Consider the following 21,833-nt stretch of genomic DNA (forward strand, 5'->3'; position numbering starts at 1 on the left):
GTGTTGCCGGGTAGGCTTGGGTTCCCTGCTATCCCATATGGTGTGAGTGAGTGAGACTTTTGAATTAAAGTCACAGTTTGAAGTAACACATTTTGCATACCCAGGTATGTAGTAATATTTGTTTTGCCATTATTATTATTATTAGTAGTAGTAGTAGTAGTAGTAATAGTTGCCATGGAATACACAGGAGACGGACGCGGTGGAAGTTGCAGCAGGTGCTAGTAGGGCGATCCACAAGAATAGTCAGGACAGTCGGGGTTCGTGCGATCCGCAATCGTCGTACCGAAGGGCCGTTCAAGAAGCGAGGTCAGAGTCAGAAAACACGGTCAGGGAGCCGAGGGAGACGTCAACGGGGAACCGGGAAAAGACACAGCAAAGTGAGTACCGAGCGCGAGGCAGCCGGAGCGGTGGCTCAGATGTGGTTCCGCAATTAGCCCTGGTCTGGTTGTACCCTTTATACTCGTGTGCCTTGAGTGCTTGCAGGTGCGGCGGCGGGTGTGACAGTAGTAGTAATATTATTATTACTACAGATGAACTATTGTCGTCAATAAAAACTATTTTCAGTTTTATGTATTTATACACAGGGGGTGCGGTGGCGCAGTGGGTTGGACCGCAGTCCTACTCTCCGGTGGGTCTGGGGTTCAAGTCCCGCTTGGGGTGCCTTGTGACGGACTGGCGTCCCGTCCTGGGTGTGTCCCCTTCCCTCTCCGGCCTTACGCCCTGTGTTGCCGGGTAGGCTCCGGTTCCCCGTGACCCCGTAAGGGACAAGCGGTTCTGAAAATGTGTGTGTGTGTGTGTGTGTATTTATACACCTGTATTTTGTGCTGAAGAAATTCAGGTACATACCTTGCTGAAGGGTAGAAAAACCAAACCCTCCTAGGAGATGAATGTTCTGTCTTTAGGTTACATGCCTGTGTCCAGCATACTAACGATTTCCCTGAGTCTTCTATAAAGGTTCATCTTCCAAAAATCACAAAAACTTTTTGTAGCTCCTATAGGTGCAGCACAGACCTGGGAGACCCTCTCTCATACCGCACCATGACCCGCATGGAGCATACTACATGAAATCTCAAAATTGCCAGTATTTAAGACTCCTCTGTTGAATTTTCACTGCATAAATAACATGTTTTAGACCTTTTACAAATAATTTATGTATGTATGTGTATGCATGTACATATATCAGAATGTTAAGCTGGTTATGCTCTGGCTGCTGTTTTAAACAGTTTTTCTTACTGAATAAGAAAATCTAACATGGAAATTATAATTCCATTGCATTTTTTTCTCATTTGGAAGCCTAAGGCTTTTTGCTAGCCAGGAGACCAAGTTCATAATGGACAAATGAAATCTACTGCTGTGGACTCCTCTAACAGTATCCAAAGTACATAATGCCATTCTTTCTCAAATAAAAGTCTCATTAGAGCTACCTACTTCTACCCCTTTGATGGAAATAGCTGGAAAGATATCAGAAATGAGATAGATTGTTTCCAAATTATATTCTGAAATTGCTTCACCAGATACTGGCACACATGCCATAAGAGAAACGGGTGTAAGACTTCTTATCCGAACCCTTGCGCTGTCTGTCAGTAAAAGCTGCATGTTCGATCCCTACCTCTGGCTGTAGTACCCTTGAGTAAGGTACTTACCCTAAAAAATCGCTCCAATAAAATTACTTGAACATTGTGACATTGTAAGTTGCTTTGGAGAAAAGCGTCAGCTAAATGAATAAATGTAAGTGTTTTCTAGGATCATTTTAAGTTTGATGTCTGTCGGTGTACTTCATGACATGTACACCTTTCAGCATGAACCTTCTGTGAAAGGTTTTTGGAACCACATTATTTCAGCACTGTCAGATGTGGTGAATTACAGTGCACAAAGGGACGCCTCATTGGTGACTTCCCCAACTCAGGCTCTTTAAATGTACGTTTTTCCATCTCTCTGTCACAGTAGTGAAAGTTAAGTTTACTGAGTTGGACGGACAAATAATCTTTTTCTCAGATAGCAACTATTTTACGTCATAGATTTTGTATCATAGTATGACAACTGTTTGTTATCATACAAATGAGAACCCTGGTACAGATGTTTTCACATTTCAGGCATAGTCGCACAGATCAGCAGTGATGGCATTTATCCATTTTGAGGATATAGTTCACCAGCATCATGTTAGTGCTTATAATTATGAGTTATGTCCCTACACTGACTTGTGTTAACGTTATTGTCTGACATGTTGTCCACACAATATGCTTATTGTTATTATAAAAATTTTCATCCTTCTAGAATTCCATTCTTTTGTTGTGCAATACAGATCAAGAGTATTTTTAATGCAGTTATGTTTTTAATGTTTAAATATGTGAAATATAACATTTCAACTTTGTGTGATTTGAAGTGTTACAAACTGCCTTTTTTATGTTTACTATGAAAAATTGAAATTATAAAACCCACTATAAATGAATAGTGGTGATTTTTTTTTTTTTCTATTTGTGGGCTGGTGCTTTCTTTCAGATGTAAACTGTTCTCAGAAAATGTTGACTCAATGTGTGTGACTGTGTTTGTTCTCTAGTGTGACTATGTGTGTGTTGTATGTCTATGTATGTGTGCAATGTGTCTTAGAACATTTAAGTTACAGTATAGCACCTCTAGAGTAATTTACTTTGAGGTTATAGGGAAGTTTCATCAGACACACGCACACACGCACGACTGAAACCGCTTGTCCCAAGCAGGGTTGCGGTGAGCTGGAGCCTAGCCCGGCAACACAGAGCTCAAGGCTGGAGGGACGCCAATCCGTCAGAGGGTACCCCGAGTGTGACTCGAACACCAGACCCATCAGAGACCAGGCATAGGCCAAACCCACCACACCCCCATTTAGTAACAAATATTTTTTTTTTTTTTTAATAGCTGCAGTTAGTCAATGGGCCAGTGTATCCTTTTCTGTATTACTACAAGTAGGTCTGAAAGAGGTGTCATGATCAGACATACAATTTGCAAGACTTTGATAATGCAATACATGGTAATCTCCAAAATTCTATTAAGAATTAACTGACTGTTGAAAAGATGTACATTCAATCAGTTTCTCTAATGCTATTAAACCATCATGGTTTTCTTCCTAAGCTATGTGTTGAAGGTGACTGATCCCTTTCTCTCTCCCCTTCCACCCCCTTTCCCCTGTCCCCTTGGGTTCCCACTAGGTCGCTACATGGGACTCGAGTCGAGGGCTCAACGGCAGCCTGAAGGAGAGTCGCATTGAGAATGGCATGCTGGGAGTGACAGTCAAAGTTGTGACACTACTGGTAGGGACCATGAGTACTTCCATCTGTGTGTCAGGGCCTGACTTTCATGGAAAACAAATGTGCAAATAAGGCTATAATAAATTGCATGCATAAAAAGACATATTTGATTTGATGAGGTTATAATCAGTGGAGATTTATGAAGCATTTACAGCTTTTTGTTTCCTACAGGAATACGTTTTAAAACTGTTAGTTCTAAAAGTTAAAATCGAAAAGGTTTATTTATGCATGACAATGATAACAACAACACTTAATATTCATTCATTCATTCATAACCACCTGAAAATGCAGGGTTGTGTAAGTATTGTGTCTATCCTGGAAGCATTTAGCATTAAGCAGGGTACACCCTGGATTGCAGAATTTTGATAGTTTTATACATGTTTATGATGTAAAGAAATCACTTCCTTCATCTTTCACTCAGTAAAACACACAGACACTCTGTTGTTACAGGTGCTGTAGCATAACTAAAAATCTCCATTCTCACTGTAGTACCCCTGAGCAAGGTATTTATCCTGCACTGCTCCCATAAAAATTAATTAGAATGACTGAAATTAATAACTTTAAGTACCGTAGTATTCTGTGTTTCACTGCAGAAAAATGCGAGATCTATTATTATTAGTAGTATTATTATTATTCTTACATTGTCTTCTATTTCAGTTAAGATATTAGATTGTGATATTAGATTAATCAATGGTTGAGACTGGCTAAGATTGTGTGGTAAGAAGTACTGTATGTAGTTGGTTTAGTAATGGAAGAGAACGACAATTGCCAGGTTGCCAGCAGTAAGTGGCAAAATCTTTTTGGTTTGTAATATGTGTGAGTTTTTTTTTTTTTTTTTTTTTTTTTTCGAAGCATGGGATACAAGCATAAAATATAAAGTTCATGGAATAAAATATCTGTTTTGGAGTTTGACATGACCACGTGAAACTGCAAAAAATTATTTCCAAAGTTTTCAGAAAAAATAGTTTGGGAAGTAATATGATGCATTGTTTCTTACTCCCTTAGTCAGCTGAGTGCTGCTGGTGCTGGTGTTGTGAGCTTCTGCCTTCGTCAAGATTGATCTGCTCTCATTCCTTTTACCCAAACTCTGCTCCCTTCAAGCAATGATGTTTAATCATACTATTAGGTGTTGCCCCCAGGACTGCTGCTTTCATTCACTCGCTCTAACCGCATGAATGATCATCATTTGTCCTATTAAATGTAGACAACAAGTCATCAATCCAGAATTACTGCTGTGTCCTCAGACTAAGTGTTTCAGGTCACCAAGCTCAAAGGAAGCCCTTCATGAATTTAGAGAGGGTAAATTTACTGTAAGGAAATTGACAATTGCTCACTTTTGCATTGCAGTTTTGCAACTGAAATTCAGAAAATCGGAAAAGTGTAACTTTTTACATGATGTATTATAAATGCAAGTTTATACATTTCCATTTTGGGCTGCAACACAGAAGTCAAATTACTTTTGAATTATAGCAGTTTTTTTTTATTATTATTATTTTCACGGTACTTATGATACAAATTACAAATATATATACATATATACAATTAAAAATACACACACACACACACACTGTCAGTACAGTTTATGTTTGCTTTACATATTAAATATTTACACTGGTAACCTTACACGTTTATTGTTAAAAGTGATATTGTTTCAACATATATTGCATGCGTCTAAAAGAGGTGTTAAAATCTATGTTCCTGTTTGTACTTTATCATCACTTTTTATTTGGGATTCATAGTTATACTTTTTTTTGAGATATGGATTCTGCTATTGAAATACTGTGTTCACGTTGTAGGAGGAGCCCTTTGTCATGGTAGCTGAAAATATTCTCGGACAGCCCAAGCGCTACAAAGGCTTCTCCATAGATGTTCTTGATGCACTTGCCAAAATGCTGGGCTTCAAGTATGAGATCTACCAGGTTGCAGACAGCAAATATGGCAGTCAGTTGCCCAACGGTTCGTGGAATGGCATGATCGGGGAGCTTATCAGCAAGGCAAGACCTTTTATTTGTTTACTTGTTTGTTTTAGTGGTGCTGATAAGATTTTATTTCCATGAGATGCCTTCTAACCCTAATTGCTGCATCCTGATTCACACAGAGGGCTGACCTGGCTGTGTCTGCGATCACCATCACTCCAGAACGGGAGAATGTGGTTGACTTTAGCATGCGCTACATGGACTACTCTGTAGGAATCCTGCTACACAAGCCAGAGGACAAGATTAACATCTTCTCACTTTTTGCACCCTTTGACCTGGCAGTGTGGGCCTGCATTGCCGCTGCCATCCCAGTTGTAGGAGTTCTGATATTCGTCCTCAGGCGGATCCAGTCATTACGTAACCAAAACCCCTCCGCACCCCACCAGTCATCTTCTCTGAGCAGTGCCATCTGGCTAGTATATGGAGCCTTTGTTCAGCAAGGTATGCCTTGAAATGTATCTATTGTATGTGCACACAAACTGCACTTGTCATGACAGGCAGTGACCAAGAATGTATTTTAGCTATTAAAACAGAAGCTCTTAGTGTAGTAGTTAGTATCACTGCCTTTGAACTCAAATGTCGTAGATTTAAATCCCACCTCCAGCTGTAGTACTCTTGACCTGGATACTTACCCTAAACTGCCCGTATTAAAATTACCCAGCTGTACAAATGGGTGAATAATATTGTAGGTAGCTTAACACTGTAAGTGGCTTTGGGGAAAAGTGTCAGGTAAATGGGTAAGTCTACATGAAACTGCTCTGAACTCTGTTTTTTTTTTTTTTTTTTTTTTTTTCCCCTCATTAAGTTGTAGATAAATGTGGAACAGATGTATATAACACACATTCATCTACTAAAGGCAAATCAGGGTAACCACTTTACTGTCATTAAATCATCTGGTATTAAATAATTTAACTGGGATTTCTTATTTTGTTTTTTTTTTTTTTAATTTTTGATCCAATAATGAGAATATCCATCTTTGTTCATGAGCCCAAGCTCAATGTCCTCATTTCTGATGTAAAGTATCTAGCGTCAATGGAAATTTCCGATGCAGTATATTCATGTAACACTGTACTCATGTGTTCATTGAAAATTCACAATCCCTAAGTTATAGATCTATGGCTGCACTGCTATTTATTTGTGTAGAATCGTGTCACAGCATTGCTTGACCTGGTTTCTGTCTTTGCAGGAGGTGACTCAGCTGTGACCTCCATGGCCCTCCGCATTGTCATGGGCAGCTGGTGGCTCTTCACACTCATTGTGTGCTCCTCCTACACGGCCAACCTGGCAGCCTACCTCACCGTGTCCCGCATGGACAGCGCTGTGCGGTAGGCCTCTTCCATTGCAACTGAACACCTCACAGGACCTGGGCACTCCTGCTGGTCGATGTGGGTCAGATAGTGCAGAAGAACTGAGCTCAAGGTTCCAAAGGGGTACAATCAAAAGGTTGTCTGCACATATACTTTAGAACAAGCCACCTCAACCAAAACCCCCATATTTATACACACACACACACACACACACACACACACACACACAGAGGTCCATTAATTGATAAAAGTGTAGCATTGTCCTATAAACGGTAAAATAACTGATTTACTTGAAATATGCTAATGAAAGAAATCATATGTAAAGTGTAATAGCAATGGAGAAAAATACTGTCTTTTTCATCATGAAGAATGCTAATGGCCCCACACTCTTCACTGTTTTGATTTATTACAGAAAGCAGGTGTTGTGATGCATGTTAATGGATTTTAAGATGCAATGCAGATGATTGTTTCATTAACAACACATTGAGGTGCAGCTTCACAGTTCATTTGAGAAGCAGGGATGCCCCATCATTGTGCAAACATGTTTGTGTCTGCCTGCATGCGTGTATGTCTACAGGTGTGTTCGTGTTTTGAGTCCAGAGTGTGGGATTGATGAAACAGTTCATTTGACAGCATTGATGAGGGGTTAGGTGCTGTGACTGAAATTGAACATTGCTGTTCAGAATCACAATTCTGGTCTCTTGGAGTGATTATGTACAGTATACACGTAATGCAGGAATTACCCATTAGCAGGTCCATAAATAAGGAGAATCACATCACAAAGCGCTATTTATACTGTATTTTAACACTGAATAAATGTCTTATAGTTAAAGTCTGCAAGGCCTGAAAAAGTGAAATATTATAGGAACCTTCACATTGTGAAGTTTATTTGGATGCCAGTTTGATTATATCTGAAATTTAACATATTGTTTATCTGTTTAGTAACAAAAAATAAATACAAAACTTATTGACATTGAAATTGAAAATCCATGCTTTCAAATTTAGCTGGTTGTCTAGTTATAAGCAAAAATTTTGAGCAGAAATGCCAAAGCAACACATACCTGTAATTGTGATGACATATGGAACATAATCATTTACACCCTATTGCTTTACTGAAGATTCATCGCAATAAGTGTACACATAAATGAGAGGAATCATATCTCAGAAAATGCTGTGCTTATAATACATGAATGCTTTTCAGTGACAAGGTTTTTAGAGAGTATAACCGATTTATTTCCCACTTTGCTGTGACTCTATTGCCTTTTACATTTGAAGGTGTTGCCTATCATTTGAATCATCCATTATGTGCATGTCTCCAAAGTGGTCAATAAATTTCTATTTGATTATGGTGATTTTGAGTAAATGCTGGGTAGGCAGGTGTGAGTTGCGGCAGGAGATGAGAAGGGATTGTACCACAAGCTCTGATATGTATTCCATCAGAGATTGTCTTCAACAGTGCACCAATCTTTTCCACACTGTGTGTTCTACGCACAAATACAAAAGAAGATAAATGGTTGAGTGCACTAACAAGTATAATGAGTGTCCAGGAGAAACATCTGGAAACAATCTGTCTGAGTCATGTAAAGTGTTGCACATACTCAAGCATAAAAGAAACAATAAGAATAATTATTGTGTATAAATCTGCTTGATTTTCAGTTTCAGTTCGCCTTTCGGCACTTCCATTATATCACAAAGGCATGCGGGGTATTGAAATTAATCAAATGGAACAGGTGCACAGTTTGAATAATTGAAATAGCGACTTTGCCATATGCAGATCCCGTGGGAGCAATCACCTGGCATGCGTGAAGGGAACAAATTACTCTAGAAGCATTAGTGGGATTCACCTACTGTACCCTACGTATAGACAATAAATTTGAACTTTAATCATAAATGAGTTTTGTGCTGTGGTCATACTCAACTTTTGTCTTGTTATTTGGGTCCACTATACCATACAAATCTAATTTAATTAATATTTTGTCCCCCTCTTCATGTTCACTGGTGACTGAATACTTCACAATGATTATTTGATACCATATTTACACCAGTGGAATCCCCATGGCACACTTTTGTGGTTTTATGCAGCTATAACTCCAAAATTCCTTTGGCCCATGAGTCTTGTTTAAAAGCCTTGTGAAGGAAATAAAATGTATTATACAGTGCCACTGAAACCCACAAAGCAATCTGTGTTCAATCTGTCAGGGGGGTGGCAGGGTAAGTAATGACACAAAGCTTAACGTCCTCTCTGGGAGCTATACACCTTATGTTAATTTTAGAAAAGCCAATTGTTCTTATTCACGGTAAATGAGAATCGAGTGTGATCGGTTTGGAGTCATACACTATGCTGCTGATAAACCGAGGCATTCTTGATCTAATAGACAATACTGCCTTTCATGGGCTACCATTATGGTATCCTAAAGCAGTATTGCCAGACCACCAGGAACTGGTGGGATGATCTATATGTAATAAAACATAAAAGGGCATTAAAATATAAGAGAATGCTTTGATGCTTTCCCTTTTTACTTTGTCAGTCATCCAAGCAAAGTTGTTCTTCAAAACAAGGTCAAACACTTGAAATGCATTTCCCCTAGACATTGTACTGAAGGGATGTGATTATTTCAATAGGCTAGAAATCTGTGTTGCTTTTCCTCTCCTTATTAATTGTTAATTGAATTTATCCTTGTGTTTTGTAAGACTGGATGTGCACTGTTCGAATATGAATGTGAATAATTGATAAGTGTTCATGAACAAAAACATTAAGCAGGCATAAAACAAGCTTGCTAAGAACTGGACTTTAACATTCATTGCTGATTAAGGCTATATGTTCATATGAAACCTTGCATTCAAATACGTCTCCATATCAACCATGAACCGACCACTTGGTTCATCGGGTTCCTTAATGAGCTTCTGACCATATGTGATCTTTGCTGTTTTTGTTTAGATACAAATATAAGTAAGAATAACCTCTAGAACAGTTAATATAGAGCCACATTACTGCATGAGAGAATTACTAATTAAATGTTTTAATTTTCTTAATTAATTATTAAATTGTTTTTGTTATGTATTTCTGACACAGCATTTTTTTTTCCTAGTAAGGTAAAGTGAGGACACTAGTTGTTTATTCAACAAGTACGCCCTTTAATGCATTTTTTTTTTTTTTTGCCTTGGTATGCTAATTCAGATAAAAGAAGTATACATTTGCATGTTTTCCCAATTTCTGTTTGCATATTTATGGGAGGAATTTAATGTTTAATGTTTTCCAAGGGCAAAGTTTCCACTTTAAGTATTGTATCTTAATGTAGTCCTAATGACTACTAAATGAGGGATAAATAAAAGTATAGAGTTTAACTTTTCCTCTAAGCTACCAAAACACTTTTTAAATGCTGTATTTTAGCCACTTTATTACCCTTTCCTTGATAAAACAAATGAAAATGAGGAAATATCCGTGTTTAATTGGCAAGGTGATAAATGGACTATTTAGTATTAACTGCTCACGAGAGCTGGAGAAAAAGTTACGTCTCTGCTGGATGACCTTCTGGTTCACTGCGACACAGGTGGTTTCCAGGAAACACCAGAAAAGTGCTATGACACATGGGCTCACACTTGACATATAGTCATAATTAAAGCAACATCAACTGATCATGTGTTCAGGCACCGATAAGGAAAGTATTGTTGAGGATTATACAATTTAAAATCCAGGCTCATAAATGCAAGATACAGTTCTGGTTAATTGAGAAACATTGCCATTTTGGCACGTTTGCATTTGGTTGGTGGTTAAATTCAGGATTCCCTTTTCTGGTAGAACCCAAGATAGGACAACTTTGGTCAGGACCTATACTTTAATATGTTGTCCTTCTAATGTGTTTCTACAATAAATGTCCCCTAATGTCCCATCTTATCTTCAATTGCCAGATCACTTTGTTTCCAAGCAGGAGAGCTAACACCAAATGAGAGGAGCATGTCTACCCTCATTGCTAACAAATAGTAGCTGCTGGGCATGAAAAAGGTCAATTAAGAAGTATTTTATTATTTGTATGTATATCTCTTTTTGAATACACTGGTTTAATTCTTTGTCCAGATTTTTGTCTCCACAATGATTTTTTACTATTTAAATTAACCATTAATCAGCTAAAAGCTTCTTTCATGAGGCCACTGCTTACACCCAAGAAACGCATTAAAGAGGCCATTCAAATAATAACATTTGAAAAGCCAAGAAATATTAAATGATAATCATTTTCAGAATTGTGGTATGTACAGCATAACAGCATTTTTAATTTGTCATCGTAGCAGAAGTTAATCCATGCGGATTTAGTGGCTGGCAGTATCTGCTTGTAATGAAGATGCTCAGTCTTTAAAACTGCTCTACCTGAGCACAGGTTGGTGGGCTGGTTCAGCTCAAGTCACAAGACTGTGTCATTTCTTGGTGTTGACTTTGAGTGGCATTGAGGAGCGATAAACTAGCATTGTTCTAGCAAAAGAGGGAAGGTCTAAATTGGACAGCCAATTTGGCTGTGGTATGAGGTCATTTCATTGACCTGTCTTTCACCCACAGAGTGTTGCATGTTAGTGATGGGGGCAGAAATGCTCCTCTAATTTGACATTTAGCTCTCTTGTTAGATCCCAAAGCGATCTGGAATGTGAAGAGAGGATATAGCAACAGGGGACATGAATTGAAGGGGCAGAAGTCAACTTTCCTGTGCTTTCTAGAAGGCAAAAAGTTGTGTAAGGAGTATCTAGGGAGCAATTACAAATGAGGTCAATAGTAAGGACACGGCAGTGAACAGTGCTGTTCTTTACTATTACACTATTGGCTTTACTGTTGGACTGTTGCATTCATAACACAATTTGAACTTCAGGAATTAGTTTGCAGAAAGGACATTTAAAGAAGGCATAGACAGAAGAAATGCACGTAATGTTAATGTTATAATGTTGCAGTATAATGTCATTTAAATTTCTTTGCTCGTTATACTAGTTACAAGCTTCACAATTTACTTCTTCATTTTAAATAATTGAATGCCACAAGTCTTTACAGACTCAGAATAGTATGGGTAAAATTTTGCTATGCAATTATAGAATGTCAGTTGTAATTTGAAAAATCCATGTTTCAATTACAGCTTTTTCCTTTTTTTAATTGTGCTTCATTATTGCAGTTTGAGAACATATATTATGTAAACTCACAAGAGATTTTTACTTAAACTTGTAAAGCTTAATTAAAAAGTCTTTTAACACAATTAGACCATTTTATAGCTGTCTGCCTTGAAGGTTTCATTCTAATCTGGTTGTAATCAATAGTTTCCAAGGTGTCTGAATTCAAGGTCAATTTTTGATGGCAGTGCCACAAAGGAAAACTAAAGGGAATCTTTTGTTAAGTTTAGCATTTTTGTGTGTTTTGTTTTATTTTTTTAAGGTCACGGGACCTTGAATGGTCAGCTTTTATAGTCAGCCTTGTCATTTATTTATTTATTTATGTATGTATTTATTTGAAATAAAGGGACCACAGTCATTGACACACTGCACTGAACGCACTCTTGTGAAAGGAAACCACAATATCAGGCTTTTATTCTGTGAATTTTGTTTAGCTGTTTCAATAGAAACAAGAAATAAAAGAAAGAAGTAAAGGCTTGTGATTATGAATGCACAGCTGAAGATAATCTTGCTGTGGTCAGCCATTGTTACCAGACCTGTTACTTGATGTCACTCAAAAAACTGCATCAGCACTCACTTGTTATCCAGAAACCATGTTCAGGAGTTACATTCAAGGCAAGAAAACCTGACATCAGCAGCAACTTCTTTCTCAGTGCGAGAAGTGCCCCAAATCTTTAAAACCACCATAAAGCCATCCGTAGTGCTAAAATGTCTTGGGTTTCTTTTGGATCTTTTTGAGATGTTTTAAGGATCTGTGCTGAATAAGAATACATGGTCACAATGGACTGCCTGTGCCTGGGAGCATTGTACTCCTGCTCAATGTTTTTCCATCCATCCGTTTAATTTAGTAATCACTTCTCCTAAACAGGGTCACATCGCACCAGTCCCCTGATCTTTCTTTCTTTCTTTCTTTCTTTTCCTGAAATAAATCTACAGAATGAATTATCTCATTCTTCTTTGTACCTCATATTCACATGGCATGCTTGCACTCCAGTTAATTTAATCCAATACTCTCTTTCCAAATTCTACTGAAATACACAAAAACATGCATATGCAATGATGAGTTTTTGTGGTCAAAGCATTTGTATTTGACAGTGTTGTTTCATAGAAGTCCTGTCTATCGTAAGAAAGCCTTGTCTGTAGTATCTTTACTTATACTATCTGCAGTTTTATGTTTTACAGTCAGTCTCTGTTATTGTTTTTTAATACCATTTTAAATTATTGTTCCATAATTTAGTGTGTTTTCAAACGAGATAAGAAACCATTGTTAATCTCAGTAGTTCAGAGTAGTTCAAGCATTTCAGGCAAGCTCCATATATGCTTCTTTACTGATGTTGTTCGTGCGCATTGTTTAATGAGGACCTACAAGTTATTTGACAGCATGTCAGCCAAGCAGTAGATTAAAGAGAACAACACATGCAGTGAGGCATAAATAAGTAAGAATGCATTCATTTACTTGCAGATTAATATTCCTTCCCTCCCAATAATGATTGTGCAATTCCACACGGTTCAGCTGGCTGCTTTCTTCTGTTTTATTTGATTTTCAGTTCAATCTCTTTGTAAAGTTTTTTTTTTTTTTTGATTGATTTATTTGTTTTATTTGTTTATTGCATTGATGTATTTATTTTATATTTTGTTATTAAATTCCAGAAGCTAAGCTTGGACATGCAACATTATGTTCTGTAATTAATTTTATTACTTTTTCTTACCTTTTAATTAAAAATTTTACAGTGGTTATATTTAATTGTTGACATTAGTCTCATATAGCACATTCATCTATTTCTATACATGACTTATGAGTTACGATGTCTGCAGAATCCGAGAAGTCAGTGTAATTTTGATTTTGGGTTTTGGTCCATAGTGAACAGTGACTGTTTAATTCACTTTGGGCTCAACCAGCTCATACAGTTGACAGGCAGAGTCCATACTGAGCTCCAGCCTCAAGAGTAAATCTTTTCCTTTTTAATTCATATCTGTCTCCATAGGACCTTCCAAGACCTCTCCAAGCAGAACGACCTGGCCTATGGCACAGTGAGGGACTCTGCGGTGTATGACTACTTCAAGGCCAAAGGCACCAACCCCCTGGAGCAGGACAGCACATTTGCAGAGCTCTGGAGGACCATCAGCAAGAACAGCGGGCGCGACAACTCTGTTTCCAGCCCCTCCGAAGGTATTCGCAAGGTGGGACAGAGCCGATTATCTTCTCTCTCATAGTAGCACATTTGCAGTATTTTTTTTCTCTGCCTCGCAAATCGCAGATTGCACAGAGGTAGACAATAAATACAGAGATGACTTGTAGGAATTAATCACCATACTAGAATAAGTTAATTAGTTCATCTTGAAATTATCTTGCTTTTCTAATTGTTCCTAATTGTCAGAAACACATGCTCACATTTAAATGACCTAATATGGTTTTACACACTAGTCTCCACAATTATACTGCAATTACACCTATTAGTTACCGCAGACGCTAAGCATCATTGAACTCTGTTTTGCTTAGGCATAATAATCACATTTACCCCATATGAATTATCTGAATGAAGTGTAACTGAGATTATGGTGAAATCTGGTGATTAAGACTCAAGAAGCTTATGAAAAAAGCATGAAGCTAATTAACAGTCTGAAGATACAAACACCAGAATGAGAAACATTTGTAGGTGTTTGTATGTAGTACATAAGGTAGTGATAAATTAGTGAATAAAATTGCAAAAGTAGCTCAAACAAGACGGTAAGGAATTAAAGAGTCGTAGGTTCCTAGAATCTACCAGTGCTATATTTAAAAAGATAGGAAATGACATCCAAGGTGTGTTGTTTACAAAAAATTAATGGATTAATGTAGAAGGGGAACAAGAGGAGGTAAGTTATTCAAGCAAAGGAAACTCAAAATGAAACTATATATGAATGTATCACACTGTAGCAGTTTCTGGATGTTTAGGAATAATGCCTGAGGATATGCAGTGTAAGAAAGAAAAGTTTTAAGAATATATATTTCTTCACTGATATCAGAGCTGAATTTCGTAGAATAAATGCCTGAGGGACATAATAACACTGACACAGCACAATGCAAAAGCACAATTTTGGGAACATCCTAGTTTAACAACCACAGAGCTTCCCTGGCATGTCAGTCAACATTGTTTTCCACATTATTATTATTATTATTATTATTATTATTATTATTATTATTATTATTATGTGTTTTGTTTGCGTGAAATGGGATGTCCATGCCACCTTTTTGAAAGCCCACAAGTAGCTTTGTCCCACATACTGTATATAAGAACATTTTGGACAAGGCTTCATGATTCAAATTTAGTAAGCCTAGGTACTGCTAGAATAAATCTGGTGAAATCTACAGGATTTCTGATTTTTTTATTATTATTATTATTATTATTATTATTATTATTATTATTATTATTAGAGGGGGGCGCAGTGGGTTGGACCAGGTCCTGCTCTCCGGTGGGTCTGGGGTTCGAATCCCGCTTGGGGTGCCTTGCGACAGACTGGCGTCCCGTCCTGGGTGTGTCGCCTCCCCCTCCAGCCTTACGCCCTGTGTTGCCGGGTAGGCTCCGGTTCCCCGTGACCCCATATGGGACGAGCGGTTCAGAAAATGTGTTTTATTATTATTATTATTATTATTATTATTATTAGTAATAGTAGTAGTGGGAGTAGAAGCAGTAGTACGGGAGTAGCTTTTCTATAAGAATTATTGCTGAGACTTTTCGTCTTACTGTTGTGCTTTATTTGGATTTTATTTTTAATATTTTAGCTGACACCTTTTTCCAAGACAACTTAGAGGGATTGTTTAATACATGGCAAAAAGTGCTTATATGGTAGTCAAGCATGAGATGTTGTGTTTCAACTATAACAAAATCAACCTAAAACAGAAATAAAGACAGCTGTATACTGTATAAAACTGTTATGGTATGTATTCATGAACAGAATATCACAAAGCAGGCATGAAGGAAATTAACATTTCTCCTGAAGTTACAGTGATTATTTCATTAATAATGTTTGCATGCTCTGCCACATTTGCACAAGTTTCCTCCCACCTCCCAAAAACATGCAAGTCAGAAGTAGATGTCCTTTAAGTGTAAGTGTGTAAACAAAAATGGGTTTATGTGCCTTTTAATGGTCTGGATCTCATCTGCAAGTTCTCCCACTTGTTTACTAGGTATAGCTCCAGATCAGTGTGATTTTAAATGGACCAGTAGTTATTGATAATAAATGCACAGCTACATATTTACACATTTTGAAAGTAAGACAGAACATGTAGTTGTCTGGATATCTGTTGAAAAGTAAATAGTCTAGACATTCACAACATTCTTCCATACATGGAAATATTTTCTGGACATTTTTCATTACTGAAAAATAATAATAATTGTGTACTTTTGTTGGGACAGCATTGAACACTACACACCAGGAATTCCGAGTGTGACAAGTAGGATTTAGAAAAAGTTTAGTAGGATCATGTTCAAATACACTTCAAACGAAGCACTACTTGTTGTACTTTTCATCTTCTTTTTGTGGGAGCATGCTGGATATTAAATGGAAGTTCAAAAAAGTTGGTTATTTTGCACTGGGGAACTGTGCATTTTACACCTTTTGATTCCAGATATTTTAAGGATTACTCTTCTGTATTTGACTGGCTATAGCAGGAGCTGCTGAAGAAATCTCTCACAGTCCTCTGTTTCTCCCACTCACAGCTGCCCTTTGTGCCCTGTCTGAGATTTAGGCATGGTATTATATGCAGCAGGTCTCACCTCCTAGAGAAACAGATAGATTTATATGGACTAGAGGTATCAAAGACAGCATGCTGTCTTTGGAAGAGAGAATTTCCAGTACTCTGAATCCTCAAGAAACTGCACTAGAAGTTGAATGGAAAATTAACCTTCTCTACTGAAGTAGACGTCATGTCTTGACACATTCACACTGTGAGTGCAAGTTCTAATTTTGTTCCGATAGGGGCTAGATTGTCCAGAACTTTTGTACATTCTTGTTCATGTTCTGTCTGTTCAAGACAACTTCTGAAGAGTTTTGCGCTTCCTCACTCTCAACTTGTACTTAACAAAGTCAATCAATACAAAGGCCAATTGAGTCAAATACAGGGGCACAGTGGAAATTGGAAGACAAGGAAAAAAGCTTCTATCTTGAAATTAGCCAAGCAATCAGTGTTTTTGGTTTGCAGGCCTTCGAAGTGTCATAACTTCTATTTATGTTTGGTTTTTTTTCAAATTGCAGCCTTTGTTATGTGAGTCCTTGTAGTCTGTGGTGTGACAAACCTGCCTTTTTATAGAAATGATCCAAGCACCTTTTCATTCACTCCATGAAGCACACTCTTAATAGAGGCAGTCAGAAGAAGGCAGGACTGAGCTTCTTCTTGTGCTCTATTTTGTCATTTCAATGTTGATCAATGCCATGGTGGCACAGCAGGTAGCACTGGTGCATCACACCTTCTGGGCTGTCGATTTGAGTCTGGCTGTCTAACTCTGTGTGGACTTTGAGTGTTCTCACAGTGTTCACATGAATTTTCTTCACATGCCCTGGATTCTTCCCACAGTCTAAAGACAGGAGAATTGGTGATTCTAAATTGCCTGTAGTGTGTCTGTGTGATTTCCCTGTAATAGACTGGTGTCCTTTCCAAGGTATACCCTGCCTTGTACTCTGTGCATCTGGGATAAGCTCTAGGCAATGGAGAAACTGTATTGGACAAGCCATTGGATCCTGGATGGATGGATGGATGGATGGATTCTGATGAGTTAAAAATGACATGGGATGCTTCCACACAGAGATCTGACAAAATGAAAAGTTAAATCTGGAATTGTATTACCCCTGCCAACATGCCCTGTATGCCCCCATCAAGGCCAAGAAGGAGCCCTATGCCTTCCTGTGGGATATGGCTGTAGTGGAGTATGCAGCCCTGACTGATGACGACTGCACTATTACTGTGACTGGGAACAGTGTGAGCAGCAAGGGCTATGGGATCGCACTGCAGCATGGCAGTCCCTACAGAGACCTCTTCTCCCAGAAGTGAGTCTTCTCTCTGCCTTACATGTCTGTTCCTTGTCTTAGTGTTTTCTTATGTGGCCCCAATTTACTTCATCACAGAACTTCTACCCTACTATTTTACCTGTTATGTATTTCATTTCCTGTCATGTTGCAAAAAGTACAGGATTAACTGACATAACAGAATTTGTTTTAACCCAGCTCTAAAGGACTGATGGAGATAAACAGGAGCTTGAAGCTGGTTTGTACAACATTTGTACCAAACACAATACTTTGCCTTTGTGCTTTTAAACTACATTTACTTAAGACCCTTCTTTTTCTGGTGAAAATGAGTATAAATTACAGTGAAATCCATTCTCTTCCATAAAAGAAATAATTACATATAATTGCCTGTGTTTGGCACAGGTGGTGAAATTTCTGTGTTGTAATTAGTTGTGAGATTTTTCAGAAAATTCTACTCTTGGGATTCTTATGTGTGAAATGTGGAAATTCACATAAAAATGATTTTATCTCTTTCTTTCAACTGAGAAATTAAACTTTTCAGTTGCATAACATTCACCAATTTATGTCAGGTCTGATGAAAAGCTTTATGCCTGGAACAGTCTAAATGTATCACTACTAAATATAGGCAGTATGATACATCAGAAGTCATGGAAACTAATGTTTAAGGCTTATATCATTAAACAAGACCATATGCAGCTGCCACTTTTTTCTTTTATAATCATTCTTTAAGGCTGATTGTGCTCTCTTTATATAATTACAAAGAACAATTCAGCAAGGACTTCAAGAACTGTTCTGTTTGTTGATGTAAGTCTTCTGTTAAAATCATAAAACCACAGCTGCATAAACAAAATTTCACATCATAGTAGGTCAAATACAGTTTTATACCATGAAAGTACTTTTGAAATGAATTAACACATAAGCAAGGAAACAATGCAATTTATGCATTTATTCTGCAGATGGTCTGAACTAGGACAATATGCAAATTAAACAAAACTTACATGCATTATACAGTGTACTGAGAATGACGTGGCTGTAATGTTCATAATGACAATTAGGGCAGGAAGATCAATATCAATGTCTTCTTAGTGGCGGAGCGCAATAATGAGCTATTGTTTGTTTTACTTAGTCCAGACATATAGCTTAAATGTTAAAGCAAGAAAGCATCTTTTTTTTTATTGAAGCCTTCATGAAAATGTTCACAATACTGTTGCCAATATTGCTGTTAATGATTTTCCAAGAAATATTGAGAAATGCATATATTGAATAATTTTCAAGACACCAGGTGTATATGCGCATTATCACAGATTTATTTGAAGATCCCAGCTGTTCATATGCTGCCACAGGTGAATATGATGGCACAAGGTGATGTTACATAGTCATTGTTCTCTCGTTTGCTGCAGAGTGCTGGAGCTACAAGAAAGGGGTGACCTGGACATCCTGAAGCAGAAGTGGTGGCCTCGATCGGGTCGCTGTGACCTGGGAAGCCATGGCGGAGCACAGCCTGAGGGCCGGGCGCTTGGCCTGCACAGCTTCGCCGGGGTCTTCTGCATTCTGGCTGCAGGGTTGCTGTTGGCCTGCCTGGTGGCCGGCCTGGAGGTGTGGTGGAGTGGAAACCGCTGCCGGCCCGAGGAGCCCAAAGAGGTGACCGAGAACAGAGCCAGGAGGACAGAACAGGGGGAGGACACTGCCACACTCTACTTTACGGATCCAGCCGCAGACGCGAGCCTCGATTGGCCAGGGCTCCAGTACACGCAGTTATAGGTGTGCTCTGGCAAAATCGCAGTCTCTTTTACTACATCACACTTGCCTTGTATATTTTCTAATAAGCCGAAGTCCTTAACAAGATGTTCTTTTCTTTCCTTTGTTTTTCCTTATTTTTTTGTACAACATTATTATTATTTTTTTTCCTTTTGTTGATCTTGTTTGGAAGGAGACAAAACTTGACAATAAACCGACTGGTGGCTGCTTTCTGTGAATCAGCGTGAATCTGTTATTATTATAATTTGTGGTACTGCTTTCAAAACACAAACAGAAAATATAGGCAAATTGCAGCACTCAAGAATACAATGCCTTAAGTACTTCTTCAAAACTTTGTATCAATTCAAGACTTTGTAATGAGGGAACAATTTAAACACTGCATGTAAGGATACTTTACTGAGCCCAGGCAGCATTACTAAGAGGAAAACATTGATATGGATCCATAAACTAAAGTGTGAGCAAAAAAAATGCTTGTATCACCCTTTCTATCTAGACATGCGAGCAATCGGGAACACGGATTAATCAGACCAGTCCATAATCCCTAGTAATTTACTGTCTGACATCTCACTGCAATTATCTGTCAATGCGGACACAATGTACGGCTATTCCTTGTGTTCACCATTCTTTATGGTTTCGTGCAGGTTACTAAGGATTACAGACTGGCAAGGGTTTCTGGTCCGTTGACATATAATGATATTACAACTGCTTCATCGGAAGGGAGGAAGGACATATGGACAGAGAGAGAGAGAGACTGGGATGAAGCAGAGGCTATTGATACAGGTCAGGCTAGACCTCCTGAGATGACAATGTGTGCCACTTTGACCGGGGCCCGAGGGCTCCATCCAACCCTCCACCCACCATCTCACACCAGAGTCTCCAGTTACAATTATTTATCTATTTAGTGTTTTGTTTGCATGAAATGGGATGACCATGCCACCTTTTAGAAATTCCCATAAGTAGCTTTGTCCCACATACTGTAGAAAATAACGTTTTGGACAAGGCTTAATGATTCAAGTTTGGTAAGCCCAGGTACTGCTAAAATAAATCTGTGAAATGTACAGGAATACTGGTTTTGTTTCTCCTTCTTCTTCTTCTTCTTCTTCTTCTTCTTCTTCTTCTTCTTCTTCTTATTCTTCTTCTTCTTCTTATTATTATTATTATTATTATTATTATTAATCTACTAAAATCATTACTTTTCAGAATAATGGCTAATACAACAGGCTAAGGTTTTTTGTTTCTTTTTTTGTTGCTTGTATTTTAAATTTTCTTTCTGATTAATTTCAAAATTTAAATAATTTAATCGTCTTATTCCAGTGAAATCGGGAGCACACATATCCAATAACTGTACAAAAAATGTTACCGCAGCTGAATTGTTCATTGCATAATTGATGTAGTGAGTACTCTGGTTCAGAAAGAAACAGGGCAAAACTGGTTAATTTGCAGATTTCCATCAAGCAAGGCAATCTTAGACATGAGTATATGTTCATCTTCACCCCATGCATCCACTCTCATCCCATGAGCCTTGCTGTCTATACTTCAGGAGAACTGACTTTAGTATCTTCACGCCCAAACATGCTTCCTTTTACACCTCTATAGAGAAAGTAGAAGTGACAATTTATTTAAAATGCACATTTCATATTTTCTTTCTTTTTTTTTCCACCACAAGATATTACTTCTCATAACCAGGTATAAGGCAACTGATGTGAATAAAAGTGTCATTGTGATATATTTGCTTAGATAAAACGGTATTTTATTGAGGCAAGATGATTGTTTTGTCACATCACAGGAATTGCCAAAGGGCACGCTACAAAGCACACCGCAACCTGAAAGGCAATAAAACGTTCAGACAGGAATGAGTTTCAGATACAAATCAAAGGAGACGATATTGTGAAGAGCTGTGTATTTAGTAACTTATTTTTTCGTCATAATTATTTTGATGTATTTATAATCCCACAGTTACTTCACAGCTTTAGGATTTTATGACATCTAAACGGTGAGCAAGAAAATATAAATATGAGAATATGGTGACGATACTGACAATAATGATGATGATGATGATGATGATGATGATGCAACCGACAACCAGGCTCTGATGTAGTACAATGCTGCATATATTACTTCATCAGGGTGTTGGTATTCCATTATTATTCACCATTTTTACATGATGTTTCATTATGTTGTACTGTATTTTACTCTGTGCCGTTCCTTACTGTAATAAGTCTTCAATTATATCCCAGCTGTGTCATAGATAGGAACTGCAGCTTTATTTGTAGTTTTTGGCTCTGACTCAAACTACACTAAACCTTCAGGGTACAAAGCAATTAAAATCAGAATTGTGCAAATTCACTTATAATTTTACTGAGCAC

At 37.9% G+C, this 21,833-nt stretch overlaps 1 protein-coding gene across 1 annotated transcript in view; it reads left to right on the forward strand.

The window, feature by feature from the left end:
- Positions 1 to 21,833, forward strand: part of LOC108932713 (glutamate receptor ionotropic, delta-1-like) — a 284,710-nt gene that overhangs the window by 261,903 nt on the left and 974 nt on the right. The window contains 9 exon segments of the mRNA XM_018749280.2: positions 3,183 to 3,284; positions 5,078 to 5,275; positions 5,380 to 5,698; positions 6,444 to 6,582; positions 13,692 to 13,887; positions 17,564 to 17,730; positions 19,110 to 19,350; positions 20,109 to 20,203; positions 20,205 to 20,247. Of these exon segments, the coding sequence (XP_018604796.2) occupies positions 3,183 to 3,284; positions 5,078 to 5,275; positions 5,380 to 5,698; positions 6,444 to 6,582; positions 13,692 to 13,887; positions 17,564 to 17,730; positions 19,110 to 19,350; positions 20,109 to 20,203; positions 20,205 to 20,247 (1,500 nt within the window).

Source organism: Scleropages formosus, chromosome 4 (assembly GCF_900964775.1).
Source record: "Scleropages formosus chromosome 4, fSclFor1.1, whole genome shotgun sequence".
NCBI classification, from domain to species: domain Eukaryota; kingdom Metazoa; phylum Chordata; class Actinopteri; order Osteoglossiformes; family Osteoglossidae; genus Scleropages; species Scleropages formosus.